Source organism: Beta vulgaris, chromosome 5 (genome assembly GCF_026745355.1).
Source record: "Beta vulgaris subsp. vulgaris cultivar EL10 chromosome 5, EL10.2, whole genome shotgun sequence".
NCBI classification, from domain to species: Eukaryota; Viridiplantae; Streptophyta; class Magnoliopsida; order Caryophyllales; family Amaranthaceae; genus Beta; species Beta vulgaris.
In genome coordinates this window covers 4,825,958-4,837,478 of record NC_079206.1, presented here as the reverse complement: position 1 = coordinate 4,837,478, position 11,521 = coordinate 4,825,958, and the positions used below count along the sequence as shown (strand labels likewise).

General features: G+C 31.6%; 1 protein-coding gene across 1 annotated transcript; it reads right to left on the bottom strand.

The window, feature by feature from the left end:
• Positions 1 to 1,484: 1,484 nt before the first annotated feature.
• LOC104892344 (BAG family molecular chaperone regulator 1) lies at positions 1,485 to 3,393 on the bottom strand. The gene is made up of 4 exons (XM_010678250.4): positions 2,910 to 3,393; positions 2,528 to 2,784; positions 2,188 to 2,334; positions 1,485 to 2,078 (listed from the first exon to the last, which is right to left on the bottom strand). The coding sequence occupies exons 1-4, from the start codon at positions 3,112 to 3,114 to the stop codon at positions 1,875 to 1,877; spliced, it is 813 nt and encodes a 270-aa protein (XP_010676552.1). The 5' UTR covers positions 3,115 to 3,393; the 3' UTR covers positions 1,485 to 1,874.
• Positions 3,394 to 11,521: the final 8,128 nt, after the last annotated feature.

Genomic DNA, 11,521 nt, shown 5'->3' with positions numbered 1-11,521 from the left:
GCAACTTATGTTCTTTGAGGCCTATTAGAGGTGAATTGCATTATAAAACGTTAGTAATAGCGAATTGGGTTTCCAAAGATTAAACTCTAAACACATTATATAGTTTTCCTTTCAGATGCTTGTTCGAACCAATCCAACACAATCAATCCTAGTTTCCAACCACAAACATGGTCCACATGTTATTCTTCCTTGCATAAAATAAATGCTAGCTTGATATTTACTCTTCTCATCTTTTTTTTTTTTTTTTATCCATATGAGCCACGAAGGCGGTACAAAGTACAAAGAAAGGGAGGGGGGATTCGAACCTGTGACCTATCGTTCACAGCACCTCAATCTTGACCACTAGGCCAAGACATCCTTGGTTATTTACTCTTCTCATCTTGTTGAGTTACAATATCTCGTAGTATTACCATAGTAATTGTGGAGGATATAATTAATAAGTGGAGAAACAATAATATAACAGTTATGATTACGTGCAATTTTGATACATAATCTCTTGGGTAAACTGATGAGGTGGTTATTATGATACAATTTATACCAAATGTGAACTAGGTAAGCAATAATACCGATTTGTTTAGTCTGAATTAAATGCGATGATCATTATAAATAAGACAATACAAGCATGTCAACCTAATTAATGTACCAAAATCAATTTCTCCAAATTTAAGTACAGGTTGACTCGAGAATAATCGATATCCATATTGAATGTTTTACAAAAGTTTGACTTTTATGTGAAGAAATTAAAGTAGTCTCTATTTTCTACGCGTTAAAAAGTCTTTCATATTTTGAAATGAAAACTAATTGTTGAACCCGCGCAATGGCTCGAGTAATTTAGTAGGATTAAAAGGATGTATAGTTTATGGTTAACATTTAAGCATAAGTCATAGTTCGATCATAAAATCATGACATTACAAAGTAAGAGGTCATGAGATTGAAATTTCTTGTGCAAATTTTATTAATCATTTTCCAAAAGAATGACATGTTAGCATATGAATATCATACTGGAAACAGCGAGGTGACATGGCGACGTGCAATACTTTCTCATGCGCTTTAATAATATATAGGTTATATGCTATAATGTCATTCCGTATTGTTTAATTTACTAATGATTATTTTAAATGTTGATATTGTGTAGGCCCCTTTCATATTAGTATCAACAAATTTTATTCCTTTTATGGGAAAATCCATCAACTTATCTTAAATGAACTTATTATCTCTTATCAAATTATTTTAAATTTAATTTATTTGTGAATCGACTTTGATGTCCTTGTCTGAATTTGTCTAAACATAAATACATATATAAATTTACTTGAACCTGGCAAAAACTGTTGATTTTAAATACAAATTCATCGTTTCTAAAATTTCATTTTCAAATGAAAGGAACGAGACTATATAAGATTTTTTTTTTCCTTTTCCCTCTTCTTTTGGCCTCATTAATTATAAACAATCTAAACCAAAGAAACAAAACCAAAAGAGAGAACATCAGCAATCCAAAAAAAAATGTTTATTTTCCACAGGTGAAATTGTGAAAATAAAAAAAGAAAGGGATTGGTGGATTACTATATACTACTAAAAGTAAAAAATACCTATGGACAGAAACAACCAAGATGGAAATTTCATACCTAACAATCAAAAGACCTTAACTACTTCCTCCGTATCAGAAAGAATACAACGATTGGGTATTATTTGTGAGGTATAAAATATTCAATTGTTGCATTCTTTCTGTTACGGTCTTACGGAGTAAGTACTATACTAGCTTTATGCTATATACATTGGCAGTCTTCCAAGAAGCTCAGCATTTTCAACATGCTCAACAATACCATAATCCATCAATAAATCTGTATACACATATATAATCTCAAGTCCCAAAAATATCAATATTTCTCCCATTTTGATGTCAACATAAGTTGTCCATTAGAGAAATTCCTCTGCTCTCTTTGCTGTTGTACTAACAATGGCCTTTGTTGCTGCTGCTGTGACACTATTAGCCCAACTTGATTACCAAAATGTCTTATTGGCATGGCATTTTGAGCTTTCAATCGATCGAGATTTTCGATAGTTTTTTGAATCCTAATAACCTTCAAACACAAAAATCATCATTATCAATGACTAAATTACCAAATAATTACTAACAATAATCATGTTATCGCAAAGGAAAAAAGTTCTTTAAACTACTATTAGTAGTACCTGTGTTTTCCTTTTCAATTTTACATCTCCATCAGCTACAATTCCATCCAATTTAATCATTTGAGACATCAACAACTCAATCAAAGTTAACAATTCCTTCTCAGGAATTCTTCCACCTTTGCAAACTACTGATTCCATTGATGTTACCTGAATAAATATACAAACAATTTCAGTAAGAACAAAAAAGATACAAAAACACCCACAAAAAAAAATTCAAGAACTAGCAGAAGCGGCTGAGGCCATGTGCATGGTGAGCAACTGCGCACCAAAAACTTTAATCTTTATAATCTATTTCAACACAGGGCTTCTAATTTTATGAGACGGCTAGAGAAAAATTTACCTGACAAACAAGCTTATCAACTTCGATGGTGACCTCTGCTACTGATTTCAAAGCCATTTCCAAGATAGAATTACGACGAGTTTGGAGAAATCTTTTTTCTTGGCTAATTATATCTTGAACAAGAACAATTCTTGATCCTTCTTTAACACCAGAAACATCAAGGAATGATTTTGATTCCCTTTCCTTGTCTTTAAAGATAAGTTTCTGATCTTGTGGATGTAACCCTGTTAATCCTGCTAACATTTTCTTCAACTCTCCTGTTATAACAATTCATTATTACTCAAAACAATCAGTTTCATTCCTTTCATTCCATTGTATAAAGGGTATTATAGAATCTGTTGCTTTTTCAGTAGTACTAATAATAATAATATGGAGTACTTACCAAAACTTGCATGAGAATTGATGTGAATTTCATGGTAACAAGATCCATATTTCACCAAGACTTTAATTTTGGGAATGGGATTAATAAAAGAATTTCTATGGGAATCCAAGTTTCTTTTTTGAACTAACATTCCACCTGGCCTCATTTCCCATTCCAAACCTTCCATTTTGCCAACATTTATATTGTTGTTTGTTTTCTTCATCATATCACTAACAACAAGAGCTACTATTTTTTTTTTTAGTAAAGGTATGTATTTGTGTTTCCCAGAAAAATATATTCTTGAAAAGATTTGATTGTAAAATTGAATTATATAGGAAAATTAGAAAGAAAATGAGGAAAATATAGGGTTTTATGCAAAATTTGGAAGAAAAATAATGATAGAGAAGTATCAAATTATTTTGGCTAGCATTAATTTGGAAGGGAAGAGAGAAAAAGAGAGAAAAAATGAGTTTAGAGAGGGAAAAGAAGAAGGCACGGAATGATCATATAAAGGCAGCAAAGTGGTACTTATATATAATCTCATCAATTAATAAGTTTAATTACTTGTATATTATTGATATAAAATGGGAATATAATTCACATGATTGGCTAAAAGCAAAACTTTGATATTTATATTTTAATGGATATAAATGAAAGAAATAGAGTAGTAGGGCCCGTGAATGTTATATTAGTAAAATACTGTTGAGAATTATTAAATCGTGCTCGTATTTCCCCTCCTTTCATTGCAAATTTGCAATGATAGAACATAGTAGAAGCTTAAGAGTGACTTAGCCAATCCATAAAGAAATTAATGCACCAATTGGGGTTGGCGTGAGTAGTTGAGAGTCTTTTGTTTCTTAACCAAGGTCTCAACTGAGAAGGATGTTGCCCTTTGAGATACCCATGCAAACTACCGCAGGAGATTAGTCCACTCGGCGAAGACGATGGGAAACTCCTCGTAGTAGTACCAAAAAATAAAAAAAATTAATGCACTGCTCCCCTCGGAAAATTCTTGAAATGTTTTTTTATTATATTTTTTTTCTATCCATCTTAAATAATTCTAAAAAATATACTAGGGGTCTGTTAAATTATAATAATTGATCAAATGGAGATTTTTCTACCTTATTTATAAGTTTTGGGAAATTATTAATGGTAATCTTAAGTTTTGGATTTTGCAATTTGGTAACCACACTTAATTTTAGCTATCAATAATAACCGTGTGTTTTTTGTCATGCTTGAGAATGTGGCGTAATAACCATTTTTCATTATAAACAATTGGTATAAGGTTTGTTTATAAACTAGTTAAAGTTTTAGCTAGATTGACATAAATTTTCTTGAAAAATTAGTTTTTCCTAGTTAGAAAGCTATTTCATTCCCCTTTTTAGTAAGAAACGAATGAAAATAAGTATTTTAAAGGAAATTCATATCTATCTAGACACTAAAAATTTACTTAGTTTAATTTGAAAATAACCCTATTAGCAACTGTATGACGAAATGTGTTTAATAATTGATACCACTTTTTTAGGTATCGCTATAACTATTGGGTTACTAATTAAACAAATTTTTAGTAATTAAAATTAATACTAATTGAGTTGACTTCTCCTACATAATTTGAGTTCATCGATTTAGTATTGTCATTTGTCATAAATAGCTACGTATTTTATGATTGAATCTAGTCATTTCAACTTATAATGTATTTAATCTTGGGCTACGCCGGAATAATTATATCATATACAAAGAAGGGGAGAGAAGATTCGAACATGTGACCAATCGTTCACATCACCTCAATCTTAACCACTAGGTCAAGATATCCTTGGTTTTTAATATACTAGTAAACGTACATAGAAATTTGATTAACGGAAGTTGATAGGATTTAATTTATAGTAGTAAGTCGATCAAGTAAACAGTCAGCCAATGGATTTGAAACAATTAACATTAACAAAAATTAATTATAATTTAAGTAAAAATAAAGAAAATTCACTCATTAAATTAATATTCTATATTTTTAAAAATATAAATGATAAATAGAGGTGGAGTGGGACTGTGGGAGGGATTGAAGTAGGCACATTTGACCCTCCAAAAAAAAAAGTAGACATATTTGAGAATTTTAGTGGGAAAAACTAGTTGGTAAGACGAATAAGACCGTGTGGGGTTATTCATGGGTTAGTCTGTAGACAAAGATCCCATATCATGCAATATAAATTGTCGTCCCAACCAAATGTTATTTTTCAGTCTTGAGATTTCAAACAAGATTCTCCAAAACATTGAACTAAAGCAACATTTTCGATGTTTTAAGAACGAAGTTTCAGAGAAAATGTACAGTTTAATACGAGTAAGAAGGAGCAAACCCTAAAAACAAAAAAGAAAGATTTTCACGAGGGCAGGTGAAGTAAGCAAATGTCGGAAAGCATTTTGTACTTTTATTTAAGGGGAGGTGTTACGAGTTGACCAAACAAAACATTAGTCTAATATTTTGCGTGAATTTCAATTCTTTCATCGTATTATTTGAATATATAGATGATTTATTGTTTGGTTCCATCAACTACATTCTTCTTGCTTATCTCAAGGAATTGAAAGCAAACAAAAATAGGCAATTGGTCGGTCTTGAATATCAGTATTTCCTACTTCCTAGTCTACATTATTCTATACCCGTGTAGATTTGTCACGGGGAAGTTTCATAGAAGCAATTCTTTGATATCATTAAATTAATATGATTTCTTTTCAATGTTTATCCTACATTCTAAATTTTATGATAATCTTCACCTTAAAAAGATTAACCTAATCTTGTTCAAAATTGATTTACATATGGTTTTTAATTCATGTCATCTTATTGGAGCTTGATTTTCAACAACACAATACATATTGTCTAATATAGTTTAAGGTATCAGTCTTGTTCCGGTATGGAATAAGTATGAGGGTGTGAACCAGTATGTCCTGGTAAGTAAGCCGATTTGATTTCCTGCAAGAGAGAACATGTAAACTAGCTCGGGGGTTGATCCGAGGAACGCCCCTCTGATGCCTAAGTCAGTAATGGGTAAACCGGTAGCTCTCAAGTGGAGTATGATTGTGATTGTGAACGTACCTTATGACTCAGATCAACGGGGTATTTATAGGAGCTCGCAGGAGTCCTTGTTAAGGTAGGACTCTGCTCCTATTGGTTGGACGCTTGAATATTCCTTTAGGATATACTTTTATCCTCTATTGAAGTTTTATCCTTAGGCCCGTAGGCACAGGTAGATAGAAACAGGGTCAATCCCAGGCCCATGAGTAATGGCCCGGTGAGGGATACCGTTTGGGTATCTTGATGGAACCGGTATGACGAAGTCAACGGTTCTGTGGTAAGCATGTGCATCATGGCGATACTTATCGGTCTAAGTACATCGTTATGGAACTTAGTCAGCCCCCATACAAGTCTGTCATCCAAAAGTGTGAATAATCTTGTAAAATTATTGTTCAATAATATCAAAAGCTCTTTTTACACCATTTTGAAAAATTAGGATGCTAGAATTTGCATAATAATGTATCTGGAATAATCAATTACATGGTATATTACCAACCATTATGATTAGCTAATAAAATTAAATGAGAAAAAGTTATGAAAGATTATAGTAAATAAAAGTTGTCGTTATTTGTCCAGTAAACTTTGTTGCTTTGCCATAAAATCTTTAAATTGAATATATAGGGAGCAACTATAATATGTCTTCGCCTAGCAGTTAAGATTGAGGTGTTATGAATGATATGTCACAGGTTTGAATTTTTGCACTTTTCACGAAAGTTAAAAAATACGGAACATATCATGATTTGTGTTTAATGTATACTTATATTCGAAACTAAATGGTTTTTCCTCTTTTCTTTCTCAAACCAAAAACAAAACAACGTTAATTAAATGCTTTTGATAAATTGTGTTGATCGTTTCAACCAATATAATTATAACTTAAATGAAGGAACACCCGATCTTTACACTATACATAACCCAAGCCCACACTTTTGTATGTCATTCATATATACAGTTGAAAGTTGAAACACACTATAGGGTTAGGGGTCTCTTGATATCTTGTAACTTTTTTTTTTTTGGTACTAAGGAATGTTAGGACACGTTTCTCTCAAGTGAGACTACTAACAGATCTAGAAGAACAATTATATTTAACGAAGGTTTTATCGAAAACATCTACGTCAACAGAGCCAGGTAGAAATATTTTGAACTTTTGTTATATATAGTAGATCTGCTACCCAATTAGCTTTTGAAAAATATGCTTAATAGTGTAGAATTTAAAACTGGTGAATCAGCTACCGAATGTCATCAATGAGTGTGTTGGATAGTCCAAGGACAAGTATAATGCCCTTGCAACACTCTTACAACTACTTGATTATCTCCTTCAATATATCTTGAATATGCTGATGAAAGACAAGTATAAGTCTATTTCTTAATTCTCATGCTTCAGCAACGAGAGCTAAGGTTTGGCCAAATTGATAAGGTTGTGCGGCCACAAGAAGGCCAGCGAAGTTGCGAATGGCAACACCAGCAACGACTAAAGAACCAAAAGTGGAGTTGCAGGTTCCCTACTTACATTGCAGTTATATAGCTTGTAATCATACTTTATCTTATTCGTTAGTTTCGTTTTTTCAAAATGAATCTTCTTTATTATTTCATATAATGCATAATTGGTGAGTTTACGTACTTAGGTTCCATTTTAACTTTGGTATTCTTTTATTGCTGATTTCTCTAATCGGTTGTTTGTTCTTCAAATTGGTTGTTGATAATTGATTAACACTTGTTAGATTCTTCAATTTAGCTTAGGTCAAATCTTAAATCAACCTAGCATTATTCTCCTACAATTTGTCTTCTAGAAAACATTTTTTATTACAAATTAGTTAAATAACACCTTTCAGAATTTTCAATGGAGATACAATACCTTATATGACACTTTTTTTTATCAATTTAAATTATTTACCTTATCATTTGATTATAACCTAAAAGTCAAATTTCTGATCATTGACATATGTTACTCCCTCTTTGGGTTTGGATATCACGTATATTTACAAATTATATTTTCATCAGAGTCCAATGCATAAAAAAAGGAAAGGAGGAAGGTCAATAACGAGATAAGTATATATCTTTTTTTAATAGATTTTCGAATACAATGTGGTGTTATAAAAAAAATTAGATGTTTATTCCACAAAAATTATAACAAATTGGGTGGTATTTGCTAATAAATATCCTCCAACTCGATATAATTCATCTATTAAAGAAAAAAAATAGACAATGGGACAAAAGAAAAAGGAGTAAGAAGAATGTTAAAACGCAGCTTTTACAAGGGTATATATAATCTACTCTTTAAAAAAATATCCTGTATATGTTCCCTAGCATTTTCTTTTTGAAAATTGGGGAATAAAACAAAAACTAGAGGAGAGAGAGGAAGAAGAAAGAAAAGGAAATGGTGACACATAAACATTGGTTTGGCTATATTAAAGCCAGCAAGAAATAGGAATATGCTATCTGGATTATTTTCTTCTTCAAAGGGGAAACCAATAACCAATATTTGGTAAAAAAAAAGATAGTAGGCCATCACGAAATTTTAGCTTCAAAATTGATTCATGGTCCTCCCTCTTCTCTCTCTCTCTTCCTTTATTTTGCTTAGTTTTTGGCCGACAGCTGTATTGATTCTATGTGGATGATATGGGGTTGGCGAGTTGCTCTTAAGAAGCAGCCTTCACGTCTCACTCTACTTATTATAGAGGCATACGGCAATACCTACCAACGAACTTTGCTCGACTGATGACTGCTAAGGATGTCTTAACTTACTAGCTATTATTGAAGTGTTATAAACAATAGGTTACAGATTCAAATCTCTCTTTCTGTCTTGTACGTTGTACTGTCTTCCTGGCTTATATGGATCAAAAAAAAACTTTACTCGACTACCTATCTATCCTTAAAAAGGGAATTAGTCTTTGTTGAATATACATCCCAAATTTCACATAGAAGAGATAATTACCTAGTTTATAAGACTTCATCGATTAGTTAGTAGGAGGTCTTTTGAAAAGGAGTTTGGAAAACAAATACGTACAAGCTTGGTCCTAAAGCGTATAATATCGTACTAATGGTGGAGCTGTAGGTGAACTCGTGAGTCCTGTCGTCTTTTCCAAAATGCTAATAATTTAATAGTCCAATAAATCTTCAATGTCTTCCAAAAGTCACATAACAATATAGGATGAGCGTCCTTAAATTATATATGATAAAAGCGTAGAACTTCTTTTAGAATAACATTTTACAAATTCAAAGAAACCAATTAACGATTATCAAATGCAATTGTGGAGCTCGTGTGGTCACACTCTCATAACAATCATATTATTCATATCTCACTACTTTTCAATTCAATATGTTAACTTGAAAGGGTTTTTTTCCCTATGTAAGTGACAAATATTGAACAAGGACTAATTGCATTTGTCTTTCAAATGGATCCTAATTACCCAATGGAGAGATTGAATAATGATTTTTGTCAAATATGAGATTTTGTACTTTGTTCCAAGTTTTACAGAAAAATCAAAAAGGGTGGAAGGAAGACTTGAGGGGAAAATGAAAAAGAGTACAAAAATGGATCATAGCTGACGAATTTTTGGATGGAATATGTTCGTAGTAGGTAGAAACTCCATTGTACTTTTTGCAGCATATAAGATAGAAAAAATCAATATTTTTTTTTGAAAGATGATTGATTCAATATTCAATAAGTAATAAGTTCACATAAGAAACATAGTTTTTCCAAATATAATATGACCTCTTGTTATTTGATCCTCGTAAATCTTGAAAAGCTTTTCACACGAGACAACCTTTTTTTTCTCAAGTTACCATTAATTTTATTATATTTTCTAATAGAAAATTTACTAATTCAGAGTAAGCACAATCCTTAAAAGGTGAAGGGAGATAAAACGATCTCAACTCATACAAAAAAACTCTACCCATTCAAACACAATAATTACAAAATTGCTCACAAGAATCAGAATTTCAACCTTGTGGTTGAGAAGAGTGAGCTCCTACCACTTGAACCCTTATTCCTTTTAGCAATTTAATCCCATACATACAAACATATGTATTTCGTTTATATTAATTATTTATTAATAAGCATAACTTATTAAGTTATGTTGATATTTGAAAACTCCCTCCTAAGTTTATGATCGGACGTAATTTGTTTAGCTAAATGTAAAAACCTTATACTTTCTAACTCATATATGTCACCTTTCTTTCTAATGTTGAATAATTTTTTACTAAACACGATGCAAAAGTAGATGGATGATAGTTCAATTCATCTCCTCCTTTCTTCTTCCTCCCCTAGTTTAGAGGTTATCATCAATTTATTGACAACTAGTTATTAGGTTCGAGCGATTCCCTATATTATTAATATTTTCATGTTTAAAATGTAGCAGTTAATGTTGTATAGTTCATTAGTTTGAACTTTAGTGTATTAACTTGAGGTCACGTGATCAAATCTGCCAAGGAGCATAACATGTTTCTAATTTTTGGCTATATATTGATGATATGGAACGAAACAACTAAAGGGAAAGTGTCGTGTGGTGTGTAGACTTGTATAAGAACACTTTTTTTAAATATATTTGTATCGATAGTAAGCCTCACTTATTTCTTTTGCTAGTAATTTTAATATAACGTTCCGAATTAATGTTTTTGCCCTCTCTACTAGAAAGTTTTTCTAGTGGATCGGAAATTACCTCAATGATTCAAAGAAACAAGGATCAATTAATTTAAACATTTTATCTAATATCAAAATTTGATGAGAAATTTTCTCTACAATTCTTTTAAAAAGTTTGTTGTCCCAACCTACTTTTCTTGCTATTTAAATTGGTCGAGTTTAGTGGATCATCCCATCTATGAACATCTTTGAGTCTACTTAGAATCTTATGGTGAAAAATCGCAAATTTTGACAGTTTTTGGAAGATGATATATAAGATAAAACAAAATCAATTGTGATATTTTGGATTCATTCTAATCTATATCTCTCCTTTGTTTACTAATATACACTAGATTTTTTTATTATGAAAGATAATTGGTCCGCTGACCAACCCATGCTAAGCTACTAGCCTGCAGGGCACACCAGTTTATAGGTTGGATACAAGGTTAAACAGTCCAAAATAAATGCCTTAACATATTGTTAGGATGAGGATTCGAACCCTGAATAATGTCTTGAAATTTGAGGTGGTACTTCATTGAGCTACCACATCTTTCCCTACTATGCGGTTAAGATGTAAATACAAGTATGACATTTTTGGATTCGTGCTCATGTATTATCATAGTAAAAGGTAGGAAGAAAAAATTTATTTGAAAGGGAGTATATAATTAGATATGGCAGTGGGTAATGGACCCTATCCGGATCCGTGGATCCAGATCCATTTTTGACGGATCTGGATCCTCAAATTTTGGACCATATGGATCCGGGTAGGATCTTGATCCTCCTTGAAAAATATGGATCTGGACCGGGTCCTAAATAATTACCCAGATCCAGATTCGTTTACCCGTTTTTATAATATTATTATTAGTTAATATTATATTTTGATAAAATTAGTTATTACATGTAAAACGGATTTTCGCTTGAATTTTGGATTTGTTCCAATTACTGTGCGATTTT

Bases quoted from the DNA above. Each gene is read 5' to 3' on its own strand.
- LOC104892344 (XM_010678250.4), bottom strand. From the start codon at position 3,114: ATGATGAAGAAAACAAACAACAATATAAATGTTGGCAAAATGGAAGGT. The intron at 2,785-2,909 runs GTAAGTACTCCA...TTGTTATAACAG, and splicing joins CAATTCTCATGCAAGTTTTG to GAGAGTTGAAGAAAATGTTA. The intron at 2,335-2,527 runs GTAAATTTTTCT...ATATTTATTCAG, and splicing joins TTGATAAGCTTGTTTGTCAG to GTAACATCAATGGAATCAGT.